The sequence below is a fragment of the Corythoichthys intestinalis genome, chromosome 1 (genome assembly GCF_030265065.1).
Source record: "Corythoichthys intestinalis isolate RoL2023-P3 chromosome 1, ASM3026506v1, whole genome shotgun sequence".
Classification (NCBI taxonomy): Eukaryota; Metazoa; Chordata; class Actinopteri; order Syngnathiformes; family Syngnathidae; genus Corythoichthys; species Corythoichthys intestinalis.
Genome location: NC_080395.1, coordinates 54,754,742 through 54,768,313, shown reverse-complemented (window position 1 = coordinate 54,768,313; position 13,572 = coordinate 54,754,742). Strand labels below are relative to the sequence as shown.

Genomic DNA, 13,572 nt, shown 5'->3' with positions numbered 1-13,572 from the left:
AAAAAAAGTTGTCCGAGAGTTTAAGAGGACGCTTGCCATTAGCATCAGCCTAATGCTAACGCGAACATGAATGCTATGTTAACGCTACGAGTTACATATAGTGTGTGATGATCACTCAGCACAGACCTTTAAAGTCTAACGCAATGTTGCATATTTTCTCAAAATAAGAAAACAAATCTTACTGTGAGTGCAAGCCAGGAGACTGGCGAACAGCAGCACGTCACAAAAGTGACACAACTAGACAGTGCTGCAATGAAAGCTAACTACACATAAAATGTCACTCATTGTAAACACGTGACGGAAACTACTGTGCATTTTCGTCTCGTCAGACGAAAAACTTGCATTAATCTCGTTACGTTTAATTCTCCCAAAACATGTTTCTAGCTCGTTATCCTCTCGTCATCATCATGAAAAAACAATGTTCGTTGACAAAATATTTTTTGTTATCGTCATCGTGGATAAAAACAATACTGCTTTAAAGTGTGATTTAGGGGGCGCAGTCAGTGTGCATTTCTGTTTTTATTCATTTAATCTGAATCCTGATAGTTTTTAACATTTTACGAATTTTTAATTGTATTCTATCCATCCATTCCTTTTCAACACCACTTATCCTTGTCAGGGCCGCGGGGTGTTTGAGCCTATCCCAGCTGACTTTGGGTGAAAGGCCGATTACACCTTAAACTGGTCAGTCCTTCATAGGGCACGCAAAGACAGACAACCGTTCGCACTCACAATCACACCGCCACTGATTGGGAATCGACCCCACACTTGCCTGTGCTGAAGTCAGGCGAATGTAATACTACACCATCAGTGACTTATAATTGTATTTATCCATAAGGATGGACATTATATTAAGAAATTTTACAAAATACACATAATAATTAACCATTAAGAATAATAATTATAGTTGAGACCTGGCATCCCCATATATGGACACCACATTATGGATCATGTGGCCTACATGACCTAGACTGCGATGTCTATGTACAGTAAATGAACACCAGCACCAGGTCTTAATCTTAAAAAAAAAACAAAAAAATACAGTGATACCTCAACATACGATATGGTTGAAATACGATGATTTATGACAGCGTCGCAATTTCATTGTTTTTCCGCAAGACGGACGCACGGCGGATTTTCTTGTGAGAGAAATCAACACGGGTCCAAAAAGGTTAGTGTAGGTGGTGAAAAAAAGGAAAAAGGTGAGGCTTTAGATTGAAATTTAGAAGGAAATGATAGAAAAATATGAGCGTGGTGTGTGCGTCAGCGAACTGGCTCGACAATTCGGCAGGAATATGTCTACGATCTAGATGGTCCTCCTCCGACCTCCGTTCGTCAGCCTTAATAAGTTAGGGTGACAGTTATTATCATTGTAACATCGGCAAGGAAGTCGCCGACCTCGTCACGTTTTTAATCATTTCTTTCAAAACTTGTGCAACACAACACGCCCACTGTCTGCCGTAGCTGACGCCAACAGCAACATGAAAAAATGTAAAAACTTCCCACTCTTCCACACTTCTCTCTCGTCAGTCACACGGTGCTTTCAGGAACAGCATGCAAAACACAACTGCCACTTTAGAACACGATTCGTTACATTATTAATATTTTGACTTGTATTTATAATTTATTTGTTTTGCTATGTGTAATTGCTATTTGCAATTGTACCAGCAGTATTTATTAAGGATTTAGCATAGGTTTTTGGGCTGTGGAACGATTTAATCCAATTATAATGTATTCTTATGAGAAAATCCCGCTCGACATGCGACCATTTCGATTTACAAATCAGGTCCTGGAACGAATTAAATTTGTATGTAGAGGTACCACTGTAGTCACATGCCCGATAAAGAGTAAAAACAAATTTGGAAGAGCACATATCAATGGCCTCACGCATTTTACAGGTACCAGACTGATAACAGTAAGGTATAACAAATAGTGATAATTTATGAAATATTGACAGCCTCAATATTTATCACACAGAGTATGTAAAATGTTTTCATTTTATTGTACCATTTTATCATACGCTTTCTGTTTCGCTTGTTTCATTACTGTCACAGGTGTTGAAATGTGAACGTGATGAATGTGCCGATGTTTGAAAATCAATAGATTAGGTTATAAACTGATATGACTTGGCAAAACGGCCACAACTAATATGTCTACCCACAGTTTGAATGAAGCGTCATTTAAACACAGTAAATATGAAAATCTCATTTGTAAATGTAGTGCTGTTTCCATTTTTGGTGCATTTGTGAAGCCAGCTGGTTCCTGTTAAGATCTAATGTGTCCCTCATAAAAATCATCACACAGGCACACTGCTGTAAAATTCAGAATATTGACAAAGGGGCACCAAAGCAGCCCAAAGTGAGCTATTTATGTAGAACGCCACTCACACGTGACCAAACTGTGTGTGTCACACATAAACAAGCTTACTAGTGTCCCCCATAAGCCATCCCCTTGGACCCTGGGGTCCAATAAGCAACCATCTGCAGACAACCCCTTTCACCATGCACCAGGAAACACTGGAAGAAATGTGTGTGTGAGAGAGAGGTGGAGTGTAGTTCAAGGGCACGAGTACTTGATCAAACTTCAGTCATGGGAATAAACAGGCTCCCCTCCTCCATGTGAGCACAGTAACACGTCCTGAGCATACAGTACCTAAGCAAACTGCCCTCAAACACACACGACTATAGCTCAGTTATTACTGCACACTATACATTTAGAGTCTGAACCCAGTGCTGCCGGGTGAGCGTGAAAGACAATGCCTTAGCACTCGTGGCCTTGGCCCACTTCCATTTGCAGCGTGGGTGGTTGGGTGGTGCAGTGGGGTGGGATTTGGGGGCACCCACGCTGTCCTCTGGTGCTTCTGCTTGCTCATCCATCCTAGTCTGCCAGCCCACAGATCGATAGCTCTGCTCTCTTAATCAGGTCTCTGGTGGCTGTGGGCAGACCAGTCTGTGTGTGTGTATGTAGACAGCAGCTTGTTCCATGTGATGCTTGCACTTGTTTGTCTTTCCATCCAGGAATTCTTTGGCTGTTCATTAGGTTTGTTTATCTTGACTGGATTCTCATTCATTCCCCTCCTTCCAATATTTTTGATTGTCCAGCCTTCACGTAACACCTCCTGTGTCTTTTCTTTCGTGCCTTTGCACACAAGGGCTCACTCAAAAAGGCATCTCAATCAAGTTGGTCCCGCTGCAATGTGTGATGAGAACTGATGAAGACGGAGGAGGCCAAGTGTTGGGGAAATTGCGATGAGAAAGGATGAGAGACGAGAAGAGCCTGCAGTGCAAGATTTGAGATGAAGTGTTGGGCATCCAGCTGCGGTGCTAAAGAATCTGCCTCCAGGGTCTCGTCGCACCTGTGTCACCCAGCTGCACATGTGCGCACATAAAGCAAGTGTAGCAAATAAAAACAGCAACATTTGAAATTGTACTGCTTCCTATCTATTTTCCAGCAGCAGATATACAAAAACGTACATTTCCAACTACAGTGGTACCTCTACATACGAAGTTAATTCGTTCAAGGACCTTGTTTTTAAGTCGAAATGGTCATATGTCGAGCAGGATTTTCCCATAGGAATACATTATAATTCCATTAATTCGTTCCACAGCCCAAAAACCTACACTAAATACTTAATAAATACTGCAGGTACCATTACAAATTGCAAATGCACATAGCAAAACAAATATATTATGAATAAAAATCTGAATAATTTAATAATAGGAATTTAATGTGGCGGACGTTTTTTGCTGTACCTGAACGCATCGCGTGGCTTACGTGACAGAGAGAGGGAGTGATAAGCTTGTGTTTACATCCGTTTCCAATGTTTTCTTGAGAACACTGTCAACTGCGGTAGGCGTTTTGTGTTGGATAAGTTGTGAAATAAATGATAAAAACGTGACGAAGCTGGCGATTTCTTTGGCGATGTTACCACAATAAGAATTGTCACCTTGACTTATAAAGACTGCCGAATGGTGGTCGGAGGAGGACCGTGGAGATGTATTGTTGACCCAGTTTACAGATGCGCACCCTATGCTCATATTTCTCTATATTTTAATTTAGAAGAGTCTCCTTTTTCCTTGTTTCACCGCCTGTACCAACCCTTTTTGAAACCTGTGTTGATTTCTCACACAAGAAAATCTGCCGTGCGTTCGTCTGCGGTGCTGTCATGTCGTCGTATTTCGAGCATGTCGTCGGATGTAGAAACAAATGGCGAGTCAAATTTTACGTCGTATGTCGAAAAGATCGTGTGTCGAAGCGATCGTATGTTGAGGTACCACTGTATTATCAGGCATACAAAATATGAAATTGTATTCTTATCCAAACATCATTTTTAGGCCTTGCTGTTTGATCATAATCACAAACCCAGGGCCATATCAGAATTGAATTAAATCAAGAGTATCCCAGCAAAAACAATATGACTAATAGTGGAGGAAAATTAATAATAGAAGTCACACAGTGGCTGTGATTCTAAGTGATGATTTTTTTGTGTTTGCGTTTAGCACTTTGAGAAATCGTCTTTCAAATGAAGGTCATTTACTGTATACTAGAATGTACAGTGGTATGAAAAAGTATCTGAACATTTTGGAATTTCTGCATAAAATCACCATCAAATGTGATGTAATCTTTGTCAAAATCACACAGATGAAAATACAGTGTGTGGTTTAACTAAAACCACCCAAACATTTATAGGTTTTCATATTCTAATGAGGATATTATGCAAACAATGACAGAAGGGGGAAAAATAAGTAAGTGAACCTTCTGCTTAAGGAGGCTTAAAGAGCAATCAAAACCATTTTTTACCAAACATTTTAAGTCAGGTGTGTGCCCAATCACTGATGAGTGGTTTAAAGCTCACTATAAAACACACACCAGGTATGAAATGTCTTGATGAGAAGTATTGTCTTATGTGAATCATTGATCGGTCAAAATACCTGTCTGAAGACCTGTGATCAAGGATTGTTGATCAGTAAAAAGCTGAGAAAGGATCCAAAACCATCTCTCAAAGTCTGGATGTTCATCAATCGACAGTCAGGGAAGCTGTGTGTACAAATGGAGAGAGTTTGGCACTATTGGTTCTCTCCCATGGAGTGGCCATCCACCAAAGATGATGCCAAGAGTCCAGCGCAGAATTCTCAAAGAGGTAAAAACGAACCCTATAGTGTCTGCTAAAGCCTCACAGAAATCACTGGCACAGCCCAATATCTCTGTGCACACATCAACTATATGTAAAACTATGGCCAAGAATGGTGTTCATGGGAGGACTCCATGGAGGAAGCCACTGCTATCTAAAAAAAAAAAAAAAAAAAAGAACATTGTTGCTCGTTTAATGTTCGAAAAAAGGCACTTGGATATTCCGCAGAGGTATTAGCAAAATATTTTGTGTACTGATGAAAGTTGAATTGTTTGGGAGTACTACACATCTTAGGGCCTGGAAAACTTGCAATCATTAATGGAAGAATGAATTCAAAAGTTTATCAGGATGTTTTGCAGGAGAACCTGAGGCCGTGTGTCAGACAGTTGAAGCCAAAAAGAGGATAGATGCTGCAATAAGACAATGATCTAAAACACAGAAGCAGGGCCGGCCCAGGCCATTTGGGGGCCCTAAGCAAAATAATGCAAAGGGGCCCATATTTTTGGCCCACCATTTCGTCACAGTGTACTGTGAAACCCATACATGCAATCCAACCCATACGCCCATATTTTGTATATTAATCCGATTCTGTTGCACTGCATACTTCAAACTTCAAAGAAGTTAAGGAATAACTTATTTTTTAAAGCTTGTAATCAAGTATCAAAACTCACAAAAGTCAAATAAAGCAAACTGTACTAAACAAACTAGAATATAAATTAAACAATTGCCAAATTGGGGCCCCCAAGTTGTCAGGGGCCCTAAGCTGCTGCATAGTCTGCGCATAGGCTGGGCCGGCCCTGCACAGAAGTAAATCAACTTAAGAATTGTTTAAGAAGAACAAAATAGACGTTCTGGAGTAGCCAAGTCAAAGTCCAGACTGGAACCCCATTGAGATGTTGGGGCATGACCTAAAGACAGCGATTCCCAGGAATCTGACTGAACTACATCAGTTTTGTAGAGAACAATGGGCCAATATTAGTCCTACAGATAGAAGTTTACCAAGGCATTTATTTACCTATAATGTCTGGATGAGCCAACAAGTGGCGGACCACCTCGACAGCGCTGATCTAATAGCCACCACTCTTGACGATGTCAACTTTTGTGCGGCCCATCGATGTGCCAGACTGATATGCAGCTACAGGAAGCGTCTGGTTGAAGTGATTGCAGCCAAAGAGTGGGGGGGGGGAGGGGGGGGCACAAAATATTAAATGTGATGGTTCTTCTGTCATTGTTTTCATACTATCCTCATTAAAATATGAAAACCTTTAAATTTTTGGGTGGTTTTGGTTAAAGCACACAGTTTTTTCATCTGTGTGATTTTGACCGAGATCAGATCAGATTTGATGATTTCATGCAGAAATGTCAGAAATTCCATAAGGTTCAGTTACATTTTCATACCACTTTAAATCAGAACATGTACAAAGCTAACTAATTTTCTGTCAAACTCCACACAGGCAAGCTGGAGGCGAGATTACAACCCCGACCTTCAGAACTGAAAGAGACTTGCTAAGCACTTGAGCTACTATTTTTTTTTTTTCTTCTTCTCAAAAATACTTATGCCGCCATACTTGAATAGAGGAAGCAAAGTTCAGCAATAAACAGAGAAGTAGTGTCAAACAGTTCATTGTGATGCATTCATGGGAAGAAGTGTCTTAGAAGGTCCTTCTTATTGACCTTGCCCATTTGGTTCCTCGGTATCTCGTCCACCAGAAGCAGGCCTGTGGGGATGGAGTAGGGCGCCATGTGCTCTCTGCAAAGACATCCGCAATACGCATGGATGTTAATGCACTTAAAGACTTGTCTCCTCTTCACTGCGGTGAGGAGATACGTAAATGCACACGAGCCTGAGAATGGCACATGTGAGGACACACAACAGTGTAGCACACCAGTGTCAATAATTGTGTGTGCGTATTTGCAACAACAAAGACAACAAGAGTAGAAAACAATTGCACAACAAAGGCAAGGCCTGTGGCAGAATAGTCCAGATAAGAAATGTCCTTCATCCTTCGCTGCAGCTTTTCTCGCTAATAACCCAAATTTACCTTCCAGACACAGAAAATTCCCGAGTCCAAACAAAACAACATAATCATTACGAGATTATAAAACAAAAACACAAAAAATAAATAAAAGTCAACCGCAAAACAGCAGGCTGGGCTAATTAAAAGTGTTTTATATTTCCATACTCTGTGCACAGTTGTTACGTCAAGTCGAGCTGCAGCCTGCAGCTCTTTTATTATCTCTTAACCTACTTTGTGCGCGTGTGTGAGTTGTTGTGAACAGAATGACTCACCCTGCGCTCTCAGCACGTCTGAGCAAAGTGTCACCGAGCACATGCCAATGCCTACACATCTGGAATGGTGTTTGCTTGTGTTGCCAGCTTTTTTGGGCCAGTGCGTTTGTGTATGTGCGTATGCGTGGAAGACTGTGTGGTGAAGCTGGGCACGTGTGATAGAGATTCAGAGTGACAGCTGCAGCCAGGGCACTGAAGAGTGAGCATCCATCTACTTGTTTATGTCCCATTTTATTTCCCTCTTCCTCCTGGTTAGCATCAACTCACTGGCTGGTGGGTGGTGGGCTGGTGCTAACCATCCGCAGGCTGAACCCCGAGTTAGACTGTGTGTGCGTCTTAGCCTTATTGGTCAGTGGCAATACCAGCATGCAGCAAGTAGGACCAATAGGCTATAACAGCAGCGTTGAACACACCACTGTATGAACCCCACAGCAATGATGCATGCCATGCATACAGGCCCGCACGCACACTCACAGAGAGAGCGTTCTTCACGAACATAGTTAAAAGTTGAAGCTGTCAGACTTAAAGCTTTAACTACCGGTATACACACATATAGTATACACAGTAATATTTTACAACAGTAATGTATGTGTATTTAAATTAGGAGTGGGAATCTTCGGCATGAGGATGATTCAATGCATACAGTATCTACAGTGTATCACAAAAGTGAGTACACCCCTCGCATTTCTGCAGATATTAAAGTATATCTTTTCATGGAACAACACTGACAAAATGACACTTTGACACAGTGAAAAGTAGTCTGTATGCAGCTTATATAATAGATTTAATTTATTTTCCCCTCAAAATAATTCAAAATATAGCCATTAAAATTTAACCCCCCGGCAACAAAAGTGAGTACACCCCTTAGTGAAAGTTGTCAATATTAACATACAACATGTCAACTGTCAAAATATTGTGTGGCCACCACTATTATCCTGAACTGCGTTTACTCTCCTGGGCATGGAGTTGATCAGAGCTTCACAGGTTGCCACTGGAATGCTCTTCCACTCCTCCAGGACGACAATGCGGAGCTGCTGGATATTTGAGACTTAGTGCACCTCCACCTTCTTCTCCCTGAGGATTCCCCAAAGATGTTCTATTGGGTTCAAGTCTGGAAACATGCTAGGCCAGTCCATCACCTTTACCCTGAGCGTCTTCAGTAAAGCAGTGGTCATCTTGGAGGTGTGTTTGGGGTCATTGTCATTCTGGAACACTGCCCTGCGACCCAGTTTCTAGAGTAAGGGGATCATGCTCTGCTGCAGTATTTTACAGTACATGTTGTTCCCTCAATGGAATGTAACTCTACAACATCTGCAGCACTCATGCAGCCCCAGACCATGACATTCCCACCACTCTGCTTGACTGTAGGCATGACACACTTATCTTTGTACTCCTCACCTTGTCGCCGCCACACATGCTTGAGACCATCGGAACCAAAACATTTAATCTTCGTCTCATCAGACCATTGGACATGGTTCCAGTAATCCATGTGCTCTGTTGACATGTCTTCAGCAAACTTTTTGCGGGCTTTCTTGTGTACCGTCTTCAGAAGAGGCTTCCTCCTGGGGTGACAGCCATGCACACCAACTTGATGTCGAGTGAGGCGTACGGTCTGAGCACTAACAAGCTGACCCCCCACCTCTTCAATCTCTGCAGCAATGCTGACAGCGCTCCTGCAACGTTCTTTCAAAGAAAGCATCTGGATGTGCTCAGCTTCTTTGGACGACCAACCCGAGGCCTGTTTTAAGTGTACCGTGCTCTTTTAAAACGCTGGATGATCTTAGCCACTGTGCTGCAGCTCAGTTTCAGGGTGTTGGCAATCTTCTTGTAGCCTTGGCCATCTTCATGTAGCGCAACAAAACATCTTTTGAGATCCTCAGAGAGTTCTTTGCCATGTGGTGCCATGTTGAAACTTTCAGTAACCAGAATGAGAGAGTGTGAGAGCTGCACTACAAATTTGAACACACCTGTTCCCTATGCACACGTGGACCTAGTAACATGAGTCACGTGACATTTTGGAGGGAAAATGACAAGTAGTACTACTCAATTTGGACATTTAGGGATGTCGTTTGTAAGTGGTTTACATACTTTTGTTGCCAGGGGTTTAGATATTAATGGTTATATTTTGTGTTATTTTGAGGGGAAAATAAATTAACTCTATTATATAAGCTGCACACAGACTAATTTTCATTGTGTCAAAGAGTCATTTTGTCAGTGTTGTCCCATGAAAAGATACTTAAATATCTTGTGTAAAATATAAATATATTTTGTGATACACTGTATATGCATGAGTTGTACTTTGACAGGAAAACAATATCTTTGCAGGCGACCTCACATTATTATTACAGTGATCACTCATTTTTCACAGTTACTGGGGACCAGAACCCGCCGCGATAAGTGCAAAATCGCTTACGTACAGTGGTACTTTGACATACGATCGCTTCAACACACAATCTTTTCGACATCTGACGTAAAATTTGACTCACCATTTGTTTCTACATCTGACGACATGGTCAAAATACGACGATTAATGACAGCGCCGGAGTTTCTTTGTTTTCCCGCCAGACCGATGCATGGCAGATTTTCTTGTGAAAGAAATCAAAATGGGTTCCAAGAATGTTCAAGTGCAAGTGGTGAAAAAGGGAAAATGTGAGGCTTAAATTGAAGGAGATAGTACCTTTTCTCATAGGCACGTCTAACTGTTTGCATTATTCTAACACACTTGATATAATCAATCAGGGAATAGTATATTTTCTCGTATTTACCGATCGACTGCTTGTATTTCTCTAACACGCTTAACAAAATCAATCAGGGAATAGCATCGTTTCTCGTATTTACTGTTTGTATTACTCTAACACACCCAATATAAAATAAATATCACTTATACCATAGTTTAAGGAAAACGAGCAGAATATAGGGCATAAGAGATACATGACGCCTTCTAATCACGGAAGCCCAACGTGTGCATCATGCAACTGACTGAACAAGATTGACGCTGACAAGCCCACGACCGCACCACCAACTCTAGCAATCAGTGCTCCCTGACAGCCCAGAGCAAATGGCAGGAAGCCCTGTGCCAACAAAAGGAACACAGGAGAACGCCCGATATCCAACTGATATCACGACTGATAAGACTCCAAGAGCCCCTTTGACGCTGAGGTGGCAAAATCCACAACCCTCGTTACCCTGACAACAGTAACTCCCGAATCCGCCTGTCCAATCCACCAACAGAAAATAATCCTAAACAACACCCAAACACATCCTTCTTCTGCCCACAGCCTACCCCGCGAGAGCCTTCAAAAAGACTGAATGTTTAACTAATCGTTGTCATTTTTCTCGTGAACCTTTTGTTGACTTGTGATATGGTGACCTTGGATCCTCGCCTGGGTCCCTCTGTGCTGTATGATTGCTGTCAACCCAGAATAAATTGTCAACTTGTGTTTCAAAGCCTTTTTCCAGCTTTCAAAATGGAGTCGGTACAAGGGGTTAAGTCTAGGGTAACGCACGGACTTTTGCCTTTCGGTTGTCGGGGTCTCGGCGTCCCGGGTCGTTGGATCTGCGCTAGCGCGGGTCTGGCGATTTGGCTGGCTTGATTCTTGCAGTCTGGCTAAAAAGTCAGATTCCTTCAAAATAATAGAAAAACATGAGCGTGGTGTGCGTGTCCGTGAACTGGCTTAACAGTTGTGACGGCCCCTGGCCGTTTAATTGTTAATTTTCTGAGGATCTTCCAGTCAGCTGATCGTTGCCTCCACCAGCTGGCTGCTTCCCCTCCCACTGTGACGACAGCTGATTGACGCAGGACGGACCGACGACGTCACCACCACTGATTGGCCACGGGAAAAGGCGCCAAGCTTCTTAAACCTGCCGCTGTCAACGCTCTATGAGGTCACATATGACAGCATTCTGCCGCGGTCCTCCTTGCCAGCTCTTTACTCGCCATTCACGCTCGTTTGCATTTGATCGCTAGTCTTATACACTCCCGCTTTTTCGGTGAGGTCTTTTGTGTTTATTCGTTATTGGATCGTTTTTGCTCACCACTGTAAATAAGAGCACTGAAGCAAGTAAGGGTAAGTCGCCATTTCTGTTCAACCCGTTTTCTCCTGTTTTGTATAGAGTAGGAAGTTAGTTTAGAAGCTGTCTTTTCTTTGTTCCTTTTACATGATCAGGGTTTAGTTAGCGGGTCGGGTTTAAGTGTAGTTTCTTTTGTTTGTTGTTTTGGCCTGGGCTTACCCTGAAGTCACGCTTCGTCGGCATTCTGTACATATTCATTGCGAGTTTGATTGTGTGTAAATAAATTTGTGTCCACTCGTACATTTGTGTGACTTGTTTTATGTTACGCCCTTCGCGAGCCGTCTTTGGCACGTAACAACAGTACTGCTGTAGAATGTCAAAGATCTCAACGGTTTTCCTCCGACCTCCGTTCGCCAGTCTTTATAAGTTAAGGCGACCATTATTATTGTGGTAACATCGCCAACAAATTGCAATCTTAGTCAGGTTTTTAATCATTTATTTCAGAACTTGTGCAATACAACATGACTTAACCACATAGTTAAATGTGCTATATAAGTACTGTCCATTTACCATTTACTGTCTGCCCCAGATGAACATGAAAAGGAAAAGGAAAAAGTCCCCTCTCACTCTGTCAAGTCAGCTACGCGGTGCGTTCAGGTACACCACACAGAACACATCCGCCACATTAAAACCCGGTTCGTTACATTCTTAGAGGTATTATTATTATTATTATATTATTATTCTGATTTTTATTCATAATTTATTTGTTTTGCTCTGTGTAATTGCTATTTGCAATAGTACCAGCACCTTTTATGAAGGACAGTGTAGGTTTTCAGGCTGTGGAACGAATTCATGGAATTACAATGTATTCCTATTGGAAAATCCTGCTCGACATACGACCATTTCAACTTACAAACAAGGTCCTGGAACAAATTAACTTCGTAAGTAGAGGTATGTATTAGGGCTGCAATTACGCTTGATAACACACATCACTTGAAAGCTACGTGTTTTTCCCACGTGTTTCAACTTAATTTCCATTTGTGTCAAGCTATTTTTAAGTTCTGTTTAAGTTTTAAGTTAGTCTAAACTGTAAGTACTGATAGGATTTTGAGTTTTTGCAGTGTTCAAAATAAATGTATGATACCTGCTGTATTGGAGCACATTAGGGACCAGTGCTACTTGGTGACTACTGAGCTAAAACTGACAGTGATCTTTATTATGTTTTAATTTTACACCCTCATCACTCTACAGCACTGTGTTTTTACAGATTAAATAAAGCCTGTATGTAAGACACATTAGCCACGCATCAACAGTGGTCATAATTAATAGAAACCTAGCCCTCCGAGGGGCTAATGTTACGTGATCGAGTGACAGTAACGTTATATTTACTAGCGATGAGAAGTCTACTGCTTAAAGATGGCGGCTGTTTACTAACGCTGCCCAGACGCGGCCGAGTCTGTCATTTCGCATCTAGTCCTAAATGCATGCGATATCTTTGAGACGCATCGGACACTATCTGCTACCACACTAGCATCATGCGGGCGTAGTTTTTAGCAACGTCGGCGTAGTTTGTAGCGACTGTCGGCTGCGGTAAGTTTTTTTTTTTTTTTTTTTCAATTGCTTCCTCCTCTACGCACGTGACGTCAGCACGTTGTCCCTCATTAAAATTAGTCCGGGCAAAATGTGATGCTTAGAGCTGGCAAGATTAAACGATTCCTCGAGGTGAAAAAAATTACTCGGATCAGTTTTTAAACTCGAGTTACTCGAGTTGCTCGAGTATTCGTTTCAGCTCTAGTATGTATATATAGATCAATAAAAGGTTTTTAATCACTTCAAATGTTATTAAGTTTAAACATGTTACTGTCCCACCGAATTATTTTAAACAAGAATAAAGTATAAAAATGCTTGTCTTTATTCAACGCTTCATTGAGAGAGTCCACTCAAATGCTCTCAAGCTGCTCACTTACACACAATGAGTTGCCACAGCAACTGTTTAACAAGTGAAATGATGCATGCGGTGCTTTGAAGCTTTGACTTCCAGGCATCTGTGACAAGATCAAACATTAAACGTCTGTCAATCATCGTTAACTTTAATAAGCAATTCTACTGCACTGCCTGACCTACAAAGAGCAGGGAGAGG

General features: G+C 41.7%; 1 protein-coding gene across 2 annotated transcripts in view; it reads right to left on the bottom strand.

Moving 5' to 3' along the window:
* Positions 1-2,024: 2,024 nt before the first annotated feature.
* Positions 2,025-13,572, bottom strand: part of acsf3 (acyl-CoA synthetase family member 3) — an 87,907-nt gene continuing 76,359 nt past the window's right edge. Inside the window, exons 10-11 of one of the 2 annotated variants that reach the window (XM_057831532.1) lie at positions 6,806-6,881; positions 2,025-3,368 (exon numbers count right to left, since the gene is read on the bottom strand). In XM_057831532.1, the coding sequence (XP_057687515.1) occupies positions 3,324-3,368; positions 6,806-6,881 (121 nt within the window). In that variant the 3' untranslated portion in view covers positions 2,025-3,323. Of the gene's footprint in view, positions 3,369-6,414; positions 6,882-13,572 lie in introns of those variants that run through there. The other variant, XM_057831540.1, reaches the window with a different exon arrangement.